Source organism: Scatophagus argus, chromosome 15 (genome assembly GCF_020382885.2).
Source record: "Scatophagus argus isolate fScaArg1 chromosome 15, fScaArg1.pri, whole genome shotgun sequence".
Classification (NCBI taxonomy): Eukaryota; Metazoa; Chordata; class Actinopteri; family Scatophagidae; genus Scatophagus; species Scatophagus argus.
Genome location: NC_058507.1, coordinates 1,225,099 through 1,249,854, shown reverse-complemented (window position 1 = coordinate 1,249,854; position 24,756 = coordinate 1,225,099). Strand labels below are relative to the sequence as shown.

General features: G+C 46.4%; 1 protein-coding gene across 3 annotated transcripts in view; it reads left to right on the top strand.

Moving 5' to 3' along the window:
• Positions 1 to 24,756, top strand: part of akap6 (A kinase (PRKA) anchor protein 6) — a 139,970-nt gene that overhangs the window by 90,560 nt on the left and 24,654 nt on the right. For all 3 annotated transcript variants that reach the window (XM_046412890.1, XM_046412891.1, XM_046412892.1), the window contains 2 exons: positions 7,067 to 7,213; positions 13,577 to 13,837. In XM_046412890.1, coding sequence (XP_046268846.1) covers positions 7,067 to 7,213; positions 13,577 to 13,837 — 408 coding nt within the window. The remainder of the gene's footprint in view (positions 1 to 7,066; positions 7,214 to 13,576; positions 13,838 to 24,756) is intronic.

Genomic DNA, 24,756 nt, shown 5'->3' with positions numbered 1-24,756 from the left:
AATCCAGGATTTTTCAGGCCAGGAACCTGGATCCAAAATGGAAGCCAACCCAAGTTTTGGTAGAAATTTAGTTTTCTTCTTCTCTTGTTTGGTCTCATACTGTCTTGCCATGAGAGAATTCCCAGGGTTCTTAGTGGGTCAGAGGTCAGCTGGCACCGACCACCAGCGGCATACCACAGTCTGGATGACTCAACCTCCGCGCTGCCAGCACTCGAACACACACTCCGTCCTCCTCTCCGTCTCTTTGCCTGCTTTTAGACCAACAACATTTAGAAGGCACAAATAAAACTAAAAACTCAGGGACGTTTTGCAGCTTTATCAGTTACAATCATCCGTTTTGTTGACTTTTTTTCAGTTGGTAAAATCAAACAAATCAAAGTTGATGGTATCTTCTTTATAATTTCTGTTTGTGGTATTTTGGTCTTGTAATGAAAATTAGAAGCAAATCATAATAAGCTGACTCACAGTGCAAAGCCCCGCTGCCATCCCACAGAGGCTGCAGTGTTCATTAGCTGTACAAAATAAAAGTGTTGGACAGAACAAACAGCATACTGATGATTTGGCTGTTCTCATCAGTGGACGAGGTGAAAATGTAGAGTTTGTCCCGAGCGAGAGGAAAGGTCCTAAGGTCGTCAAAGGGTTCTTCCTTTGGGGATCAGGAAGAGGATCCATCGGGGTTGTGTTGGACCAAACCAGCGGTGACTGTGGAAAGACAAACCAAGATTTTAGTTTTAAGTTTTATTCAGTTTGATGTCATTTCTGTCTCATTTGATTGAAGTGTTTTGTACGATGAGTTAACGAGGCGGTTAAACTCGTCTTAGTTCAGTAAAAGAGCGAAACCTGAGTTCAGAAGGCGCTCGGTTGGATTTTCCTGTTTAGTAAGGAAAGCAACATTTCCTTCCTGGACATTTTGTGAGTTTGTTTTGTTTCCTTATTAGACTAAACTGTGAGAGAAGCCGTGAATCTCAGCGAACTCGTCACTCACATGCGTCTACCAGCTGAAACTACTGGGGCCTCTAGTGGTACAAAGTGGTATTACAGACAGCTAGCCGGTTAGCATGCTAGCTTCAGTAGACATCTCTGCTACACAACACAGAGACGTCTCTGACAAAAGTCAACACTGTTGGATTGGTTATTGGATTTTACTTTCTGCTTCATGCATTCATTTGTCTGATTTTTCTTTTTGTCCTCCCTACTTTTTCCCTTCTGTCCTTCTGTCCCAACAGACTCGTAGAAATTTCACCCTCCTTGCTTTGTGCGATTGACCTCCCAGCTACACACACACTCACACACACACACACACACGTGACTGAGAATGAATGGCGAGCCATCTTTACCGGCCAGTCAAACGGCTCATTCATGTGGTTTCCATGGCAACAATTAAAACATGGTCTTTTGTTGTTGCTTTGTTTGTAAAGAGAAAAGTGTCTTTGCTTGCTTTCTTTTTTTTTCTTTTTGTCCAAACAGAAGGGCTTTAATTTGGTGACAGAGAAACATCTCAGAAACACAGACAGCAGGGTTTCATTTCAGCTTATGAAGGAATCAGATTGTCCTGAACAGATGAGAGAATTTAAAAATAGAAACAATACATTCGTCTGTGGTCCTTTCATGGTGTGTTTATGAGTCGTCTTACTTCATTCCTTCATGTAAGTGCAAGCAGGTACGGCTATAGAATATGCATAAATAAGATATAAATGAAATGCATAAATTATTCCTCATATTTATCTAAAACCTGTCAAAACTTTAAAGGACATTCGACATTGTTTTGGCTAAAGTTAAATGTAATGGAGGCATCTGATGTGTTCACACAGAAGAACTTAAAAACATGAACAGGATGCTGAACGTCGTGTCTTTGAAACACGAACTGAAGGAAAACATACTGTAGTAATCACTGCATTTACACTGCAGGCACACTGAGGAGGGTGATGTCCCTTAAAGGTGTTTACGTGGCTGTCCTTTCTCTCACACACACACACACACACACACACACACACACACAGAGGCAGGTTGAAGTGTCTGGCAGTATAAATGGGATGTCAGAGCTCCACTTCCTGCTCTTTCATAGCCAGTGGAACATCCATCTCAACCGGAGACACTGAGACACACATGCACGCACACACACATCTTTGCTTTGTGTATCTCCTGCACACACACACACACACACACATACACTTTGAGAGACAGGATGAACAGTGCCGAGTGGAAAATGAGAGAATGTTTTGTTGTGTTATGAGTGAGTATTCGACACTCGTCTGCATACTAGTACTAGTTGTAGTAGTAGCAGTAGTATTAGTAATGGCCTCCATGCTGTTGAAGAGATCCGTCAGGGTGGTAGCGTGAGGACACGGAGGTCAAGTTCCAGATATTTCTGGATTTTTAGGATCCTGTGCAGTTTGGTCAGTAAATGAATCGATAAATGAAGTGAATTCCTGACACTTGCAGCTTCATGCTGAGAAATCAGATGTACACGCAGCATGATGGACTTCATCAGTGTCAAGTGAACTCCACACTTAACTGCATTTCGTTCTTCTAACCACAATCCTTCTTCACAGTCGTTCTGTGTTCATGTGCAAATCCTGCAGAGCGAGAATTTAAAAAACAGCATTTAATGTAATCCAGGGTTTTTCAGAATCATCCAGTAACAACATCTTGGCCGGAAAAGATGACAGTATTTTACATCAGTTTATCTGCTAAAAGAAAGACGAGAGGCAACAGAAGAAAACAGGAGAGGATTTAAAGACGGAAAGAGAAGAGAAAATAAGGAGAAGCGAAGCAGAAGGGAGGAAACAGGATGGAGACGGAGGAGAAGAGAGAAGACGAGGAGGACGAAGGTGCATCCTTATCATTTCCCTCCTACTTTAGTTGCCGCGACGACAAAATCGTTCCGTTACGCAGCCTCCGACAAACTTCTCTCATTTGGAGGATAAGATGAATCTGCGAGAAGAGAGAAGAAAAAAAAATCTAATGTTCAAAATGCATTAAATGTTTTTCATGTATGACTGCATTTTTGCTGACATTTCAGCTCCGCACTCATTAATATGGAGACCAAATTAAACTTATGATTGCTTGTTGATTTTCTCCCACCCTCCCCCGTCTCCTCCCCCCCTCCTCCCCGCTCTCCTCCCTCCTCTCCTCCCTCCTCTTCCCCTCTCGTCTGTTTTGTCAAGCGTTCATCCCCCGTTTCTTTGGGAAAGCTCTGTCGTTCTCTCAGCGCCTGTGATGAAATGTTTGACATCTGAGCGTACGTCTTCGTGGAGGACTTGCTGTTGGCGTCGGGGTTTTCTTCTTCTTGTGAATTAAAAACAGTTTGAACAACATTTCCAGTTTGCAGTTATGCATACTTTAATTAATGCCATGTTTTGTGTTAAAAAATGACAAATATTTTTTGCTTTGTAGAGCATATCTAATCATATTTGATGAAAAGTATTTGATTTGATATAAAGTTGATTTTTTAGTATGTTTTTATCTGAATATTGAAAAGTACATAAGAAACAAAGATTAAATACGGTTCCCTTTATTGATTGATCTGCTGATTGTTTTACCAATTACTGATATGTATTTATGAATTTGATTTCTGTCCATAAAGCGCGTTCAGTCACTCCTGCAGGCGAACAAAATGCGGACGACTTTTGTTAAACTGGATTTCCAACACCTGGGACTGAAGCAGCAGCTAATCAGTTGAAATTAGTCACAACTGAAGTTTTGTCGTTTCAGTCCAGATGCTGAGCGGACTCTTCGCTCTACAGGAAGCTTACAACAGCTCCAAAAGACCAACAGACTTCAGAGGAACCAGGAGAGGAGGAGGCCACAGGTGGGGGGTTAGGGTGGCCTTTACGTTCCTCCTGAAGGAGAACAGACAGCAGGAGGTGTGGACACGATCATCTTGTTCTCCTTTTGCCTCGTGTTGGCTGCCGGTTGAAGTCGGCCTGTAGAGAACTGGACTCTTCTTCTACATGCTGAAGTGAGAAAACGCCTCAGGAGGAAGCTCGTGTGGCTTCCTGAGGTCGTCGCTGGCTTGTGGACGTCACACTGCTGGCTGGTTTCAGCGTTCAGTTGGCTGTATGGCGTCCTGTCACGTCTCTCTGAGCATGTGGACGTGGCGTCAGTGTCTTCCTGCCTCTTTGTCTCGTTCTGTCTCCGTCCTCAGGCCTGTGTATCTCAGTCCATCCTTGCATGGAGATTGACTCGAGGCATGAATACATCACAACTAGCCATCCATGCACCCCCCCTTCCTCCGCCTCCTCCACCTCCTCCACCTCCTCCTCCTCCTCATGCCATCACTCCCAGCCTCCCCTCCACCCTCCCATTTCTCCAAGATCCCTCTCTCAGCACTTATCTCAAAGTTCGGATCTCATGCATTTTAATCGGCGTGTCTATCTTCCTTTCTCTCCCTCTTCCTCTTTTCTTTGACTTTGGATCAGTGGCATCCTTCAAACAAACAACAACAACAACAACAACAACAAAACAACCCCTCCTCCTCCTCCTCCAAACCAGTTCCCTTTCCCCTTTTTAAATCAATATTTGCCATCAGCGAATAAATCGTATAATTTCCTGACTGTTAGACGAGTGCGACGCCGACATATTTACCTTCAACACCTCCCTTTTTTTGCTGTTGATCCCTCGTTCTCGCGGCGTGGCTATTAGCTAAGTGAAGGGGATGGATGGCTTTGAAGCGCCGAGCGATAGCATCTCCATCAGAATCGGCGACGTTGAAAAATGGCCGCCGCCTCTCTGATGACAGCGCAGCAAAAACTCACACAAACACACACACACACACACTTCCATACGTCCTCTCACACACAGAGTCAGAGGAGAGACATTTAAATATTCAAATGGGCCCGGGCGGTAATGATAAACGACAAGGGAAAAGTAGAATCAAGTAGCTATCGATGCAGAAAATGAAAAGAGGAGAAAGAGAAAAGAGAGGAGGAGGAGGAGGAGGAGGAGGAGGAGGAGGGAAATTAAGCAAAAAAGATGGAGGCATCAAAGGAGAGTTACACTAACAACAGAAAAGAAGGAAAGAAGAGAGGAGATGGATGGATGGATAAAACGATGGATGAATTAAGCAAATAGAAGAGGAAGACTGAAGGAGTGTTACAGGGAAGAAAATAAAGATGGAGAAGTGCTGACCCGCAGACTGAGATGGAAGGAGAGAAGAGACAAGGATGAAAGGTGGAAAAGATGAACAGAATATGAAAAGGACAAGAGAGAGAGAGAGAGGACGAAAGTGGAGGGACGACAGGCACGTCAGGAAAGAAAAGTTAGAAATTAACAGAAAGGAGGGATGCAATGAGTTTTACAAGAAAAGGACGAAATGAAATCGGAGAGGAAGAAAAGCGAAGGGATGGAAGGTGTGGAAAGAGGAGGAGAAACAGAGGGAAAACAAAGGTCACGACAAAAGACTGTAAGATTGAAGGAATTAAGCAACAAGGACGGATTTAATGAGAAACACCAACGTATGAAAAGAGGAGGAAAGAAATCAACCAAAAATGATGAGCGCAGCATCAGAGAACCGCCGCAACGCTTCAAGTGGAAAGACGAAACGAAAGAGAGTGCAGATAAAAGGAGGGAAGAGACCAAAATGAAGTTAAAGACACCGTTTGGATGCAGGATTTACTCCTGAAGGTCACGGCACAATTTATTATTCTGTCCCTCTCAGCGCTCAGTGTGTAACGAGACAAAACTGTGGGTCTTTAATTAAACCAAAAGAAAACACTGGGAACAATATAGTAATCAAATAAAACTAAATGCTGGTGGCAAAAGTTTCCTCTCAATACATGACTTGAGACTGCATCAGTTTGTTATGTACAGGAAACCCAATTAATCCCAATTAAAAGCACACGTGCAGCTCCTTCACTCGCCGACCACAACACTCAAACAGAAGCACAAACCAAAGCCGTTGAAAGCGTTCAGCAACATTTGGAGGTTCAGAATGGAGCTTTTCTTTAAAATCTTTCCAAAAGGACTCCGCAGTCTGCCGTCAAGTGCTGCTGCGTTTGATTCCCGCCCGTCTGTGCAGCTGCCGAGCTGCGACTCTTTTACCTTTAAAGTGGTCAAAAGCAGGTGAAGCTGCGAGTGAAATCTGCCGAAAACTCCTGCAACTGCCTCAAACGTTTTATCATGAGATGAGCTGCGAACAACAACAGCAGTGAGACGGATCTGCTGCTCTCTGACAGGGCGGTTAAAGGCGCAGTACGCTGAAACGCTCTCTTTGGAGTATCAAACACTCACCACCTGTAGGCTCGTGAAGCTGCTTCCTGTGAGGAGGACGGAGGCAACGGATTCCAGTGGAGAGCCAGAGTCACGGATGAAAACTGTTAAAAATGTGTGAAAACCTCAGAAGAAACATAAACTCAGCTGTGTCTCCTTCAAACTTTACGCCGAGTTGATCAGACGTTTACTTTAGGTTGGTCTTTACAAACGGTTCACATGTCGCTCGTTTCAGTACGCCCACACGCCGTCTCAGTAACGGAGTGCAGACTGCACCTGATATCTGCAGTCACCAGGTGGCAGTAGAGTGCTCACATCTGTATTTCTATTGGCTGACAGCACATGAAGCAGAGCTGTGGAGCAAAAGTTGTTTACGGGTGTAGCATAACTTATTTCAGCTGATATTTCACAGTAAGATGTCAGACATTAGTGAACCATTTGACATCGTGAAAAAATGATTTGGTAAGCTTGACGCTGAAGAATCAGTGACATCTATAAAGATGGCTGACACGTCTCTACATCCTCCCGCTGTACTGAAGCTTAAACATGTCACGTACGAGTGCTGCCGTCTTGTTCTGGTGATGTCATTTGGAGCCAGAGTCTGAACAGTAGTGATATCGAGTCCCCGCCCACACCCCCATCTGAGCCAATCAGGAGCATCTTTGGGGGAAAAAAATAAAGCTAGTTCATCTATCTTGACTTGTTTAGCGTTAGCGCCACCTGCTGCTTATCTAAGTAAACCAGTTCAAAATTCACTATAAATTTGCATTTTTTAATAATTTGTGCTACATTACAGAAGCAGTACAGTTAATGTGTGTGATGGTGTCTGTCTGTCTGTCTGTCTGTCTGTCTCCAGAGCAGCCACGCTGAGCTGATGATGATGGAGACCAGGAAGACCAGCCTGCTGGGCCGAGCAGAGTCTCTGAAGAGGAGCGGGACCGAACTGCCCGGCAACTTCCACCACAAAATACACAACCTGACACACACGTGGAGACAGCTGGAGGTAACACACACACACAAAAACACACAACATGTTTTAAAAATGCCAAACACAGCGATGGTATCTGGAGGCTCACACTGATATTTCTGTTGAGACATACAGAAAACTGTGTGTGTGTGTGTGTGTGTGTGTGTGTGTGTGTGTGTCTAATTTTAGGCTAATCAGAACTGATCTAATCGAGAACATGAAGATGATAATTAGTGTCGTCTCAGTTAAGGAGCCCTGCTGCCTCTGTGGCCTTTTAGCTGTATGGTGGAATGTAGTGGGATGGAAGGAGCAGACAGACAGACAGACAGACAGACAGACAGACAGACAGACAGATCGTTGTCTGAGTGAAGAAAAGACGACGCTGAGACGCTCGATGGTGGAAGAGGAAAAGACAAAGGGATCAATGTTTCACTGGGAAAGCGTGAGCAGCGGCCGACGCTCACGCTGATGTTGTACAGCCACAGATCAATCAGCTGATCGGGAGGTGATCACTCGTCTGAAATCACGCCATCTGTCCTCGTGAGGCGTCGGCTCAGGTTGAGGTCGGCGATGTTGGCGACAAACGCGGCCACAGACGTTCGTTTCCGGTGTGTCTGAAGCAGCTCTGCAGGCTGATGACCTGCTCTGATGTCATCTGCTTCGCCTGTTGTGGCACGTGCTGGGTCATTTTAAGCTCTGTGATTGGATGTTTGTTGCTGAAATGCACCCTGGGAGTTGACATCTTCCCTTCAGTTTTTGTGTCCGCACTTTGATGAGAACGCAAACTTTTACCAGCAGAGCTCACAGACCTGACAAAACTCACTGAAAGAGGGTTGATTCCGGTCGTGTGCCTTGCTAATGGGCTCGTCGGCAGCAGGTGTTTGTCTTTATCCGTGCGTGCTGATTAATTCCAGGTCTGCGGTGGAGGTGACAGCTGGCAGCGACTCGTCGGGAGGCTGAAATGTGACGAAGCGACTTTTGTTCCTCTGAAGAAACGAAGCGTCTCCTGTCGACCGAGCGGCGTGTCGACGCATTCAGCTCGTTCACACAAACAGAGAGCGGCGGAGGAGCAAACGCCATCTGTGTGTGTGTGTGTGTGTGTGTGGTGTCCCTGCAGTCCCTAATGACGCACACACTCACGTTATCGTCTCACACACACAGCTACTGGCGGCGTGTGTGTGTGTGTGTGTGTGTGCATTAACATATGTATCAACGCGGCTGAAACAGATTCCATTTTAGAAATTAAACAACAGCAACAGATGAGTCTCTCTCTGCGTGTGCGTCTCCGAGTGTGTTTCCACCACAGTAACCAGACTGTGATTAAACTTCTATTACTGACAAAGAGACATTTGGACTCTCAATACTGCAGCGCGCACACACACACACACACACACACACACACACGTCAAAGTTTGTGTGTCATCAGGGAACAGAAGGATTGTGGGTAGTGAGAGAAGCAGACGCCAGTGAAGCAGACACTTTCAATCTCTCTGTCTCACCCTGTTCTCCTTCATCCTCCATCTCTCTTACACGCCACATGGCCAAAAGTAAGTGGACACCCCTGTTCATGTACGATGAAGTGCAAATGGTCCAGATGTTTGGCACCTCCTTCCTCTCTGCCTTCACCTCCTTTGCTCCTTCTCTCTCTTGTTCTGCCCTCTTCTTTACCTCCTCTCCTCCGACTCTTTCTTTGCCATTTAACTCCTCAGACTTCTCTCCTTCATCATCTTCCTCTTTCTCCCTCGTCTTCTTTGTCTTTTCCTTCTGTTTTATTTCCTTCATTTCACTTTGGCTCTTTCGTCCTCTTTCTTTCTTCTCGCCAAAATTTTCGCCGTGTATCATACCGTATTTCACCGTTTGAGGCTCACGATGCCCCCCACCCCCCACCTCCACCCGCCCGCCGCACCAACATGGCGTCTGAGTAGCATATTAACAGGCCTATCAGTGCTGGCGTCGGCATCTGCTGCTCTGACACAAATTGGGAATTAACTGAAATTGATGACCTGTGCCTCGCCTCTGAACTGTCCTGGCCTTATGAAGAATTTATCACACACACACACACACACACACACAAGCAGAACAACATAGAAAATAAAGAGGTTGTAAATTAGCTTTCATCTTTTCTGTTGAAGATTTGGGCTGCAGCTTTTCACATTCTTTCAAGGTCAGATTGTTTGTGAGTGCAGACACAGAGAAAATTCATAGATGGATGGATGGATGGATGGGTGGATGGGTGGATGGATGGGTGGATGGATGGATGGGTGGATGGATGGATGGATGGGTGGCTGGGTGGAAACCTGAAGCTTGAAGAGGAAGGAAATGAGTGACACATACACAGGTGGTGTGGAGAAGAACTAACTAATCTAAACCTCTCAGCTTCATCAGCACATCAGCACATGTAAATGGAGCAGAAGGTTACAGAGAGAGAAACGGGCAGAAACATGGAGAACAAACAGGGACATTCATGTGCTTTTCCCATCAACACTCTAAAACACAGGAGTCACGACCCGATCTTTAACCAGCAGGGACAAGAGGAGGAGGAGGAGGAGGAGGAGGAGGAGGAGGAGGAGGGAGGGGAAACAAACACCTTCTCTCCCTTTGTTTCATTTGCTGTTCTTCTCCTTTTATCTCTCCTGTTTGTTAATTTTGTTTTTCACGCTCACTTTCGCACACTGGATGTTCTCAGTTTCTCTTGTTCCTCTTTTATCCTTCGTCTTCATCTTCATCTCTCTTTTCTCTTTGCCCCCTCACACAATTCATCTTGTTGTCTTAGTTATTTTCTTTTTCAGAGTCCCAGTGCTGTGCGATCAGAGCCTGCGTTGTACGTTTTACCGTCTTTTAATGTCTGTGGAGAAAATCAGAGTCTTCAGTTGAAAAGAATCTCCGTCAGGTCAGCACTTTCCATCAGCTTGCCTGAAACACAATCAAAGCCGCGGCTGCGATTAGTCGACTGCTTGGTTAAACTTTGCATACTCGTCGACACCAGCAGCTCTAATGTTTAAACTTATTTTTGAAACGTCACGTCCTCCGTCAGTGAAGTGTTGCACCTCAGATGTAATGAGTGAGACGTTTGCTCCCTCCATGTTTAGCTTGTAGATCAAGCTGTGCTCAGTTTTCTCACTTTTGGACTAATCAACTCGTCTAATTTTACAGTTCTGTTTACACGTCGTTAGGAACATCCCTGTGATGTGGAGATGAAGGAGGTTCGCCCTGAGCAGCAGCCTAAAGCGCAGCGTTAGGCTCAGTGAGAACCTCGAGGACGTTTCTGCTGTCCTGTAAGGAGGAACAGGTGGAGCACAGGTGGAGCACAGGTGGAGCACAGGTGGAGCACAGGTGGAGCACAAAGACTGTGCAGTCAGACAAACACTGCAGGCCCTGCAGAATACACCAGGAGTTTCCAAATGGCTCTGAAACCTGTAAAAGTATGAAAGAGAGACACTGAAGCTTTGACGAGCGGGTTGAGTGTCCACACGGTGTCCCGCTGCTCGGCTCGCTCGGAAACAAACACTCTGACAAAATGTTCACCGCAGCCACCTGCAGAGAAAACAGAACGTAACGTATCATCAGGGAAAAATTAATGCTGTTGTTTCTTTGTCTTGAAAAATGTACTTTACATCCCCGCCGGTCGCTTCCCTCCGTCCTCATATACGTCTCCATCTCTCTCTCTGTCTGTCCTCGTCTCAGCACCGACTCAATCGCCGTCGCCTCTTGAACACACTGCTGAGTGCACATTTGTCCAGTCGGGGTCCTGTAATCGCCCCTCATCGTCGTCTAATGGGCTGGTTTTACCTGTCAGAGTTCAGCCTAAGTGGTGTTTCCACTCAGGAGGCGGAGTCGCTGCTGGACCAGCCAATCAATGCCTTTTGTGCAAACACATCCACATGCAAATGTAGACACCGGGTCCCGTGTGGGGGTCGTGCAGGAGCGGCGAGGTGTTCGCCAACGCTCAAAGTTTCACTTGTTGTGGCCGAATGTTGAAGTCATAATGAGAAGTGCGAGATGTCAGCAGTCTGGTCCTTTACATTAACAAAGCAATATGTGACAACGATGTGATGTGAGGCGGCTGCACAAGCTCAAAGCTGTGAAATAAAAAGAAACTTTCCTTTTATTAAACCAAGTATGAAGGCCAGTAAAGCATCTGGAAGCTGTAAACACAAATCATATTGATCAGAATCCTTTTCACTCTCACAGCAGACTCGCAGTATTAAATAAAGCTGACAGATGCAGAGACGAAAGAAAGTTGTGTAAAATAAAAGAATGAAGAAAGGACGGATTAGAAATGCACCAGTAGGAGGAAGTGAATATCTTTTACAAAAGCTTCAGTAAGAGGAGAGGAAGGTGAGGTGAAAATGAGCTCCTAACACAGCGATTTGACTCCATTAGCCTGAGACTTTCACAATAAAATACGATGAAATCTGCGACTGACTGGACATCCTGACAAAGTCAAGATTGTCCTCAGGATGACATGAAAGAATCAGTTTCTGAACTGACGTGGACTCGACGCAGAACATTTGAACGACTTCAGGTGCTGTCAGACATTTCACAGACACTTTTATCAAAGTGGTCCTACAGAAATGTTTCCTTTCATCTTAACAAGACTTTCTCGTGCTCTCGAAACTCAGCGGCTGAAGACACTGGGATGTTGTTCCTACAGCGTTTGGTGGAACTGAGCTGCACTCATCGGTTCACATTAGATTACAGTGATGTCCTCCAAAGCTGACAAACACATTCAGATCACACCTGAAGACCCAACGAAAGGCGTTCACACGGCGCCGTTCCCGTTCCCGTGCCTGCTGCCGGCGACGTCGCCCCGAGCTCGCAGTGATCGGCAAAGAACATCACAAGTTTGTTTGTTCTGCACTGATTATCACTTTTCACACAAAAACCCCTTGAACGTACACAGACACACAAACACACACTCGTCTAAATCCAAGTGGCGAATAGTCTCTCAGCAGCTTGCTGTGTCTTACTGTGTGATCAACAGGGGTTGGAAAATTACTCTGCAGAGCTTATTACACACACACACACACACACAGAGTCGGGCTCTTGTTATTCGAAGTTGTTCCCATCTGAAGCAGTGATTGCTCCTCACCAAACACTCTTTCAGTTTGTATTGTGTCTAAATGATGTTTTGTTTCGTGTGTGAACATCAGCTCTGTAGGTGAAGCTGCTAGCGGCTCTGAATTAGCAGACGATCTGTTCGCACCTGGAAAAACACCAGCTCAGAGCTTCATAAGCAGCGCACGCGACGGCAACAACACACTTCACAACAACGGCGATGACAGCAGCGTCAGCAGCGCCGAGCTAATTCACAGTGACAACAGCAGCATTAGCAGCACGGCTGAAATGAATCATTACAAAACACACAGAGCATTACTGCTTCTCCGTGTGTGAAACAGCACGCCAGCTGAGCAAAGCTTTGAAATGAAATGTCATTTCAGACAGACAGGGTGGAGCTTCTTTATTTTAAAGTCTGCCTCTGTCAGTGGATAAGAGGAGGCTTAATAATACACTGTACAGACAAAAGTATTAGGACATGTGTCAGACAGCTTTGCAGCTCTAACAGCTTCCACTCTTCTGTGAAGGCTTTCCACAACATGTTGGAGTGTTTCTGTGGGAATTTGTGCCCATTCATGCAGTAGAGCATTTGTGAGGTCACACACTGATGTTGGACCAAAAGGCCTGGCTCACAATCTCCGTTCCAGTTCATCCCAAAGGTGTTGGATGGGGTTGAGGTCAGGGCTCTGTGTGGGCCAGTCAAGTTCTTCCACACCAAACTCATCCAACCATGTCTTTATGGAGCTTTGCTTTGTGCACTGGGGCACAGTCATGCTGGAATAGAAAAGGGCCTTCAACAAACTGTTGCCACAAAGTTGGAAGCATAGCATTGTCCAAAATGTCTTGGTGTGCTGAAGCATTAAGATTTCCCTTCACTGGAGGTCAGGGGCCGAGCCCAAACCCTGAACAACAGCCCCATCCCGATACTTTTGTCTACATAGAGTACCAGATACTCATTACTGTAGTTAACTGTTAGTCTGTATCTATGACCAGCAGATTTTTAATGTACAAAGTCACAGGTCTGAAAATCTGACTTAAACATACAGCACAGTGGTGTTGTCACGTTGTCTGATCATAAAATATCACATACCACATAGTGACAACAAATAAACACCTTCAGCAGTGACACGAATGACTAAGTCTGATGTTCCCATCATCCTGCAGCGGTTTAGGAATGAAAATGAGACGTCCTCCGTATTGATCTGTATGTTTCTGAGGGTGAATGATTAATGACCGTGTGCATATTGATTGATATGCTACTCTACTTGATGCCGGATTGACACAGCAGGGAGTCCTCCCACTAACTCTGGGCCTTCTTTTCCTTCTCCCCTCATCTTCCAGAACATCCTCTCAGAGCATTCGGGGCCCAGCTCGTCCCAGCAGAACCAGTCAGCCAGCTCGAACTCCCTGCTGGTCGCCGGTCGAGGCGTCGCCGGGGAAAACCCTCGCTCGGCCCTCTCCCCGCTGACCAACTCGCTGCTGGAGCAGCTGGAGGCTCGAATCAAAGAGCTGAAGGCGTGGCTGCGAGACACCGAGCTCCTCATCTTCAACTCCTGCCTCAGACGGCACAAAGACGCGTCGGAGCAGCTGCAGAGCTTCAAGGTAGGAGGAGCAGCGTTTCAGTTAGCTCATATAGTTAGCGACGACGTCTTCCTTTGGCTCGCTTCCACATCATGCAGCAACCGGCTGCCCTCCAGTAGCTCATCCAGCTGCTATGCTCGTGTCTTTCCACACATAAATGATTTTAGATTAAGTGTAAAAACACCCACGAGCTGCTTCAGGTGTGTGTTAACATACAGCAAGTTTTCTTCACCAACTTTTTCTGTCAAATATGTGACAGAGCTTTGGCCAATCAGCATTAACATGTTCCTGTGTGTGTGTGTGTGTGTTGTTGCTAAGTATAGTAATGCATCGTGTTAATGAGGCCAGATGAAGGCAGGGCTGTTTTGAAACGATGGATGTATAGAGGAAACAGCAGTTAGCCTTAAAAGCCGCGGGACGCTAACAGGATATTAATCAGCCTACATCACACAGCGAACAGCTAGCTGCGCTGATTAGCCTAGCCCTGCCGTGTGACTGACAACCACAATCACACACACACACACACACACACGTTCACACACACAGAAGTGCATTAATTCATGTATGTATGTGAGCCCAGACACTCAGAGATATGCAGATGAGTGACACGCAAAGACGCATAAATAAACAAATACATATAAGATCTAAAGATGACACACGTCTTCAGATGACACAAACATCCACAAAGACGCACAAAACCGATCCGTTAAACCTTTCAAATGGTTTCAGCAGGACGTCGAGCCCCCACGTTGTCTTGGTTAAAACTCTGAGGTGAAGCCGTGGAGAAACGAAGAGTCGCACTTTGTGTCCAGCTGTGGTTTAAAGACACAGAAGACACAGAGGACAACACCCTCGTCCCCTGTGGACTGAAACCACATCTGCTAACAAGACAATGTGCACGTACAGCTGGAACAAAAGGACTGATTAGGTTGAAATGTAGGTGTATAACTTGTGCTTGCAAACCAACCAATCAGTGAATCAAAGTAACTGAGTGCTTCCTCCACCGCTGACACGGATCAGCGGCACTTCGAGCCGCCGATCCTGTAGCACCGTCGGACATCTGAGACGGTTTCATGACAGAGTCACGATGAGAACTGGTCAGTACTGATCTGACAACAACACACGTGTATCACACACACACACAGGCTGCCTAAATGATGAAACCGTACAGAAACGAGAGCTTATCTGAAGAAAAGTGAGCCGAGCTGCTCTTACTTTTGAACCTTGTCACAGCTCTCAGTGGGAAGCCATTGATTTCTGGCAGAAAGAGGCCCTGAGCTTCTGGAGAAATGAAGATTGGAAATATTGATAGCAGTCATTTGTATGGAGAGAGAGAGAGAGAGAGAGGGAGCGAGAGCGAGAGAGAGAGAGAGGGAGCGAGAGAGAGAGAGAGAGAGAGAGAGAAGGAGCGAGAGCGAGAGAGAGAGGGAGGCTGAATGGAGAGAAGGCTCCATTTTAAGAGAAGTCAGCTCCATTTTAGCCGTCATTTGTCTGTTTCTGACGTTCGATTTCTGCTCGGCAGCTTATTACTGTACGGCTGTATGAGAACGCAGCAGGGATCGGCAGAGGTCACGGGGACACACACACATTTACAAACATACATTTATAAAACACACACACACACACACACACACGGAGGAACTTCTGAAGACTTGCATGAAGACCAGCACATGAACACCTGTACAGGAATGTCAGCCTGTCACTTCCTGTTTGAGGTGATGATCTACACTCCTCCTCTTCCTCCTCCGCCTGCTCCTCCTCTTTCTTCTCCTCCCCCTCCTGCTCCTCCTCCTCTTTCTCCTCTTCCTCTTTCTCCTCATCCACCTGCTCCTCCTCCTCCCCCTCCTCTCCTCTCCTCCTGCTCCCCCTGTTTTTCCTTACAGTCCTCCTTCCTCTCCTCCCCCTCCTGCTCCTCCTCCTCTTTCTCCTCTTCCTCTTTCTCCTCATCCTCCTCCACCTCCTCCTCCTCCTCCTCCTCCCCCTACTCCTCTCCTCCCTCCTCCTGTCTGACTCTAACCTGGCTCTTAATTGAATTAGCGCTCTGTTAAGATACAGCGTCAGCCAGACGTTCCTCCTGCAGGCCCCGGGCCTCTGATGACTCTGTATTGTGGTGGAGGCCCTCTGGGAGCTGGACACACCGAGAATTAATAGACTGAGCCCGACACACACACATTCACACACTCAGACGCACACACACACACACACCTGCTCTTAAGTGGAGACTGCATATGAATCACAGCGACGACGTCGAGCAGGTTAAACTTGGGTGGATTTTCTCCATCTCCTGACTTTATCAGATCCCTGAACTGAATCTTGTATCATCACTGCAGGCAGCTGAGGAACATCAGCTGACATGAGAACACACTTGAGCGAATCAAAATCACTGATGATGAGTTCATCGCTCCTCAAACAATTTAAAAATGACTTTGAATGAATGAGATGAATCCCTTCTGATGCTGCTGCACTTCATGGAGTGTTTGGATTTCAAACATCCTGGACTGACGTGGATGGAAGCTGCAGCTTGAAAGCATGAGCTGATGGTTCCTGTGACTTTGTCGTTATAGAAGCAGTTTGCTGGTGTGTGAACCGTGTGTGATCACAGCACAGCGGTGTGATGAGCTTCTGATGTGGGCTGGATGTTCAGCGGATCTGCAGATGACGCTGCGATCGTGTGAAGACAACATGTAAAAATGTTTTTTGTCCTTGCTGACCTTCCTTCCAGAATGCAGCTGATATCATTATGTTGGAAATGGATTTGTGTTCACGTTCAAAGTCTGTGTTGCCGGAGTCAGATGGACTCACGCTGCCAGGAGGCGACCTCTGGCTCTGGAGGCACACAAGCCGAGATGCTGCCGTCGATTGTGGACATCAGCGTGAGCGTTTAGCTCGTCCGTCTGAAGTGAAGCTCAGCAAACTGCCCTCCTCTGTCTCTCTATCTGTCTCGGTCCATCTGTCCGCTTCATCCGTCCGTCTCAATCCTCCTCTTTTTTTATTCCTCTTCTTTCTTTGTGTCTGTCGTCCTTGCTGCATCTCTGTCTCTCTCTCTTGTTATCTGTCCGGCTGCTCCCTCTCTCCCCCGCTGCTGACAGTAGATGAACCCGTCCTCCCCCACTGTTTGTTACCCACGGCCGCCTCATCACCCGCACCCCTCCAGGCATGCTCTTTGGCCTCTGGGCATCATTTATAACACCCCCCCCTCCTCACTCGCTCATGTCTGTTTTCAGCTCTCCTTCCTCCTGCCGTTTGTTGGATTTTGACCCCTCCCCACAGCTTATAGCGTGAACCCGGCGTTCCCCGCCCACCTCCTGTTGTTCGTACAGCCGTGCGTCTCATCTCCTTCCTACAACACGCCCTCATTCTGGATCTGATTCTCACATGAACTTTGAGTATCATCAAAGACATGTTTTGCCATTTGATGGCATATTCCTGTTGTTACTCGTCAGAAAAAAATGTCAGTAATGGATGGATACGTCAAAATTGTAGGTTTCATACGTATTATATCAACATATCTTCAGCATGTGTCGTATCACCTTCAGATTAGGTATGTATTTATACCTCATTTCGAGGTCACTGAAGTGGATTAAACCTCAGAAAAGACGGCTGTACAAGGCTGGATTACCAGCTGGTCACGGTGGGCTGCTGGGGTCTCAGTTGGGGGCACACAGTTCATTTCTGCCCCGGGGCCCCCGAGTGGGTTCCTCAAACCCTGACACTTTGTGGCAGTCGCATGTAGGCCTGTTGGCGGGACAAAACATTGGCAGAAAACCTGCACACGGCTGCCAGGACAAAGACTTGGCTGATTTCGACTGGGCTGGGATGCTCGTCTGAACAGAGTGAGGAATGTGGATTCTGTGCTGTGACAGCGCAGTCGATCCCGGCAAACAGTCGACATGAACGTGGAGTGATGGGACGTATTGGTCCTCCACTGGCTTTGAGAGGCGCGTTTCAAAACATTAAATTACACAATTTATTGAAATCATCAGTTTCTGATGGACCTCGACCGAAGCGTGAACGATGAAGGCTTCTGTCAGGAAAGTAACCAAATCTAAACTAGTGAAATTTCATCTAAACCACTCGATTCTACGTCACATTCAGCATTTTGCTGAAAGCGACTGGTCTCAGTCTCAGCTGTAAAACCGGCTCACAGCGAGGTCTCAGGCCGCCGTCACACGTCTTGTTCACGTCCCGTTTGCTTCTCTTCACTCAGGAGGTCAGTAAAAAGTGGAATCTGTTCACTGTGGAGCTGATCGTGTGACCGACTTTGGACTAATCTGGATGGAGTGACGCGCAGACACACACACACACACACACACACACACACACACACACACACACACACACACAGTGTATGCCCCCCCCCCCATCTCTCCGGCAGCTAATAGAAGGTGACAGCAAGCCTCTGATATCGATACCTGCTGCATGATGAGGATTAAAGATCCACCGACTCCCTGCCAGGAACACAGGCTGTGTGTGTGTGTGTGTGTGTGTGTGTGTGTGCGTGTCGTTTGATTATGCCCATCTGCGTGTCTCTCTTGGTTGTATTTCTGTTTGTGTTTGTTCCTCGGTTTTGTGTGAGCTCGTTGGTGTTTTGAAGAGGTGTTTTCTCGTTAGGAGTTGCTCGTTAGGGGTTGAAGGCGAGCAAACAGGTGAGGCGTTGCCACGGTTACGGCGTCAACAAACAGTTCAGACTTTCATCTTCATCTGCTCGGGAGGAGAAGAAAACATTTGGCTCTTTCATCTGCTCAAAGGAGTCGAGACGGAGAGAGAATCAAAAACAGAACAGAAAGGAGATGGAGAGACAGAAAGAGAAGAAATCCTGTGAATAAAGAAAGGAAGAGAAGAGATGGCAACAAAGAGCGACAGACTAAAGAAAGAGGGTCAGAAGAGATAAGAGAAAGACAGGAGGGTGGAGAGAGACGGCAAAAGGAGAAGAAAACTCTTCTTTAATCTGCTCAGCGTTAGATGAGAGGATGATGGAGAGACGGAGAAGAAATGCAAGTGAGGGAAGAGAGAGACGGGGGATGATCAGAGAAGAAGAGAACAGAGAGGTCAGGAAACACGATGCATTCAAGACCATTTTTAACGCGATGATGTTTTAGTTTTAGCCCATTTTAATTACATTGGTGTTTATTTTCACATTTCACATTATTCAGCGTACAGTGAACACAGCTTTGCTGACACAGTTGAACAGTAATGGAAATAGTTTATATAATGTCCTGTAGGACTGTGTTTAATGTACATGGAGTGGATGTCGGTGGGAGGACAGGAGATTGACGGCTCCTCCATCTCCATTATGAACAAAACACAAGTTCAAAAGCAGATTTCAAAGAGCAGTCGAGGGACAAATATTCAAAAATAAAAAACCAATAGATGTTTCCAAAAAGTGTGAATGTGCAGCTTGACAGGTTATTAAAGGCTGTTTGTACAGTTAACATACTTCAGACCAGCTGTGGGTTGACTCGACCACATCTGCCAACAGGACACTGAAGTCACCTCAATGAAAAGCGTGTGTTTAAAATATCAACTTTTCACAAGCTCAGAGTCCTGTTTTCAGCTTTGTGGCTAATTCCAAGAAGGCTTTAAAATGGTTTGTTTAGCCAAAGGAGGAGGAGGATTTTGTCAGCCCATAAAGGAAACCTTCATCCTTCAGTGTGCCTGAATAATTCCAAAGAAATTCGGACTACTGCCACCTAACAGGAGGACAAACAGAGTGTCTGCAGAGGAGGCGGCGGAGATAAAAGGCCGAACATGTGTTATAACATCCAGACTCAGAGCCTCACCTTTATTTCAGTCCTGATGCCCACAGATGGAGAGCAAAAAAACAGCTCTGGAGACAAATAGAGACAGGAGAGAAAAATCACCTTCATCTGCTAAAACAGCAGGAAAAGACGGAGAGACAAAACAAGGGATGGAGACAAGGTGAACGATGGAGACGAAGGAGAGCAGGGACGACTGGAAAGTGACGGGTGAGAGTGGTCAGGAGGAGACAGAAGAGAGAGAGAGAGAGAGAGAGAGCAGCCAGGAAAGTGAGATGCAGGAGGAAAGGAATAAAAGGATGAATGAGAGAAAGAGGCGAAAAGACGAATATAGAGAGAAATGCAGACAGGCAGAAGGAGATTGGATTTTATTGATAGCAGCGTTTTAAGTCGCCGCGGCGTGTTCGCTCTGCTGCATTAGTGAGAACAGTAAATGCTTTCACTCGCTGAGACTTCATATATCCTCCATCTGTTTACTGCTGCTGAATATTTTAAGAGTAAAGCTTTCATCCCTAAAATGTCGCCGCATGTCGAGCGGGGCGTTCGGCTAATAACTTACAATAATCAATAAGACCTGATGATGTCAGCAGTAATCCATTTTGACTTTCACATGAAGGCCGCTGAGCTTTTTGTCACAGACGTGGAATTTGCTTCTTTTTTTCAACAAACTTTCATAAAACAACTGAACTGATCATTTTAAAAGACTTTCCTGTCAAACCAGTTTATTCACAGCCTCACAGAGGAGTCACCGCGTGCCTTCGCCAGGCCGCCATACCAGTTTTTAATACCTACAGAATGAGACGACTGAGGACTTGACTTACTTCATGCAAGAGCTTTCACACAAACATGCAGCTCAGAGCAAAACTGAAGCCACACAGACAACAAACTACCAGTCGTTTACCTTCTCTGATGAGAAGAGGGTCACCCTGTGCAAAGAGGTCGCGTCCCTTTCAAAGGAAGATGGATGTGATCCACAAAAGGGATTGGCCAGCACGGCACGGTCCTGTAAGACTGACACGTGGCTGGTGCGTCAGGCTGAATTTCACCTCGAGGTGCATGAAATCCAACGTGTCTGAGGATGCAGAATACTTCTCCTGCATCGGACTTAACGTGGGTAACAGAAGGTTTCTGTGTCAGGACAGAGTCAGGCATCACCTCGAGGTTTATGTCCTACGGAGGGAAGCACAGTCCTGGGATGAAGACCATCAAGCAGCATATCATTCGTACTATGCGTGTTTTTATTTGAAATCACATTCTTGCAGGATCCTGCAGACAGCTCTCGATCGAGCAGCCTCTCCCATGTAAACAAACACAAAAGTCACTGATTTTATTTTCAGCCTTAGTGAGCTCCTTGTGTTTGATTGTCACTACGCTTCCCATCATGCTTTGGGTGATGATGACAGGAACTGAACGTTTGTGTCTGACCCTGGAAATCTTCATTCAGGTTCCACTTTGGGCTTTCAAACCCACCTCATGGCCTTCATCAGCAGATGGAGTTTGTCCCTCTTCAGCTGCTGTCACTTCCTGTTTGGACTGGATGAGGTCCATTTGCTCCGGATTTTCCATGGCGAGGTGAGCGGTGGTCAGTGCAGCACTCCAGGATCACTGGACCGTGTGACCTCTGACTTATCATAAAACACGGCGGGGAAAAACAAAAAGGAAAACATGAATTTCTCACTTCGGAGTCGAGCTCTCACTTTGTCCGAGTATTAAATTGATATTTTAATGCGTCCGGGTTGCCAGGTTTTGGCGGTAAAGTGAGTGGGGGAGGAACATCGTGCTTTATTGTCTGCCTCCATTTTGAGTGAATTGCTCTAAAAGCCCTTAACGAAGCCGACTGACTTTCAGAGCCCATTTATATGTGATGTTAAAAACTGCAGAGCGGGAGACAGATGGATTCTGGGTCAGTCGAGGCATCAAGTTTCATTCCATAACGCTGTGGGACTAATTTGATGACGTCCTATAAAAGGATACTTATCACATTATCAAAGCAAATTCTGATATTTTAAAGAAGAGACGTCATCTTCACATCGATATTCAGCTTCAGGTTAGATCCACGCAGAGATACAATAGGACTACAATGTGACCCGGACACAAGTTTTCAGATAGAAATACGATGATTTTCTGTGGAGTCGATTGACTTGGTGCTTAAATGTTGTGTTGCCTGGGAGACTGACACCACTGAACAAATCCATTATAGACGAACTCAAGCTGACCTCAGCTGATGTTTTGGTTCGATGGAGATGGTGTCCAAGAAATTCTGCTTCCATGGTGAGTGTTTGCAGCTCTAACAGCTTCCACTCTTCTGTGAAGGCTTTCCACAACATGTTGGAGTGTTTCTGTGGGAATTTGTGCCCATTCATGCAGTAGAGCATTTGTGAGGTCACACACTGATGTTGGACCAAAAGGCCTGGCTCACAATCTCCGTTCCAGTTCATCCCAAAGGTGTTGGATGGGGTTGAGGTCAGGGCTCTGTGTGGGCCAGTCAAGTTCTTTGTACCACACCTGAATTCAGCAATTAAAAGGCGTGTCCCAGTACTTCTGTCCATATAATGTACATCCCCCAAACAACCACACAGGGTAGAGTAGGTGAGAAGATAACAATTAAGTAGAAAATCTAGCAAATGCAGCTAACGGTTTGATTCCTGGTGTTTTATCTCTTTGACTTCACTACCTTTATTGGGATTTTACTGTATGTTGTGTGTGGATCCAGTGTCCATCCTCCGGCCTTGGTGAAGGACCGCCTGGACGAAGGCTCCCTGGATTTCAGTTTGGGAATCTGTACCCTTGGAGGAGCAGAAGGTTGTGAGTGAAAGACTGATGCGTCCAGACCCCGACGGAGGTGATCTCTGAACGCTCCCCATGTGTTTCAGAGCTCCAAGGCAGAATGTGGTTTTCCTATAACTTCTGCATTTTTAGACAGAAGACAAGAAACTGCAGCCAAGAAATTAAACTGGAAATAGAGGGAGAGAGAGAGAGAAGAGCAGAAAAGAGAAGGAAAGAGGAAAAGATGGGGAGGAGTATGCAAACGACAAAGTTTGGTTAGCTGTAGGCGGTATTAGCAGCAGCGGAGGGAATATGTGTGTGGGAACAAATTGTCGACAGGAATTCATTAGGCTCGTTGTGCGATAACGAGTGCTTGTGGTTTTAATTGACTTAATCAACAAATAGAATTAATCAGAGATTTCTAATTAATGGTAATTGATTGAAATATCCACTGGGTCACCGTGCAAGCAGCCCAAATTCTCCTTCTCTGTCTCCTTGTCTCTCTTAATTTCTGTCTCTCCTCACTTTTCTGTTTGTCCTTGTCGTCTTTCCTTCTTGTCCTTTCTCTCTCTGACTTGCAGTTTCTTCATATCTGTGTCTCTCATTTCTTTTTGTTCTTCATTTTTCTTTTCTTTCTGTCAGCTTTCTGGCAGTTAACACTTGAGAAGTTGGGCTTCGTTTTTGTAGAAAACGTTGGTCAAAGTGCTCAGCGTCCTCGTCTTTTCTCTGGCTGTCTCACTCTCATTTGTTTTACTGTTTAAGAACACTGACGTAGCAACCACACAAACAACCTCCACTCTCCTCTATCTCCTGTCCTCTCCTCCCTCCCTCCCTTCATCCCTCTCTTCACCCCTCTCTTCACAGCAGGTCTTGGTAATTAGATTGTGGAGATGAGGAGGTGGAGGAGAGTTAAGAGGATTTTGTTTTTAGGAGAGGGAGATTTAAGAATGAGAGCGATAGAGGGGGATGGAGTGGGAGAGAGAAAGAGAGATCGAGCTTGAGCGTGAGAAGGAGAAAGGAAAGAGAGAGAGTGAAGGGGGAATTAGAGGAAGAGGGGAGCAGATCCTCTTCTTTTTGTTTATCCAGAGTCGGTCACCCTTCCTGAAAGAGGATGTTGAGTGACAGACAGAGAAGTAAAGAGAGAGAGAAGAAGAGATAAAGACATCACTTGTTGTTTTCGTGTCTCTCCCGTTGGTTGACCTTGAATTTGACCACAGAGACACAAACAGAAGACAGAGACAACCCTCTGAGCCGGACTTACGTCTCAAAGAACCCCCGATTTGTTCAAATCAACTCCTCCGTCCTGCCATTTTCAGCTAAACATTTCAGTGGCCATCGGGCTGAACCCGGTAGCCCAGACCCTCCTGACGATGCCTTGGTGGAGCACAGGAGGAGGCTGCGATCAGGAGAAACATCAGCGATCTCATCTGGCCTCTTTCCACGTGACGCAGCATTGGCTCTACTCAGATCTCCTTCTGCATGTCTCGATTCTTCTCTCTCAGGATGAGGCTAACAGCTCGTCCGGGAGATTCTGGATGGTTTTAATCTGATGTCTTTTCATGTTGGCGATTTGGATTGCAGACTTTAAAGTTTAGCTCCGTTTTTGTAAGCATCACCTCGCCTCGTCGTCGGATTGTTTGCCGATGACACAACCCTCGCTGGACTCATCTCTGGTGGACATGAGTCGTCCTTCAGGCGGGAGACTGAAAACCCTGTCCTGGTGCAGGCAGAACAGCTTGGAGCTTGTGGACATTGTGGAGTCTTCCCACTTCCCAGACACCTTCATCAGCTTCATCAGCGAAGCCCAGCAGAGGTTGGACGTCCGCCCTCACCTCCTCCATCACCGTGTGATTCGCTGCTGCGATCCACCGTCATACTCGTCTTCAAACGTTGACCACTTTTGTAAAACCACATCAGATGTTTTGTTCATCAAGAATTTTCAGGACTTATTATTCACATTTTAAAGCAGTTTTTCCTTTTGCTGTTTCAAATTTCTCTCTTCTCGCTTGTCGTCTTCTTTCTGTTGGTCTCTTACTTCATCTTTTCTGTCCTCTTTCATCTCAGTTTCTTTGTTACTCACTTTAATCTTCTGTCTGTTTTTCCCTCACACCACCTCTCCTCCTCCTTTCTGTCGGCCGATCCGATCACTTGTTTCCTGCTCCTCCGTCCCTCTGATCCCTTCCTCTGCATCCTCCGTCTCTTCCTCAGCAGCCACTCCATGGCTTTCCATGTATTTTGGACGGAAAGCTTTTCAGCAAATATTTGTCCAACTGTGTCTGTAGAGCCCACTGAGTCAATAAGGGCCCAGCCAGGCTCGACCGGCCACAGAGAGACAGACAAAAAGAGGGAGGGAGAGGGTGAGAGAGAGTGAGAGAGGGTGAGAGGGAGACCAGTGCATAAAAACCAGCAGTGCAGAAA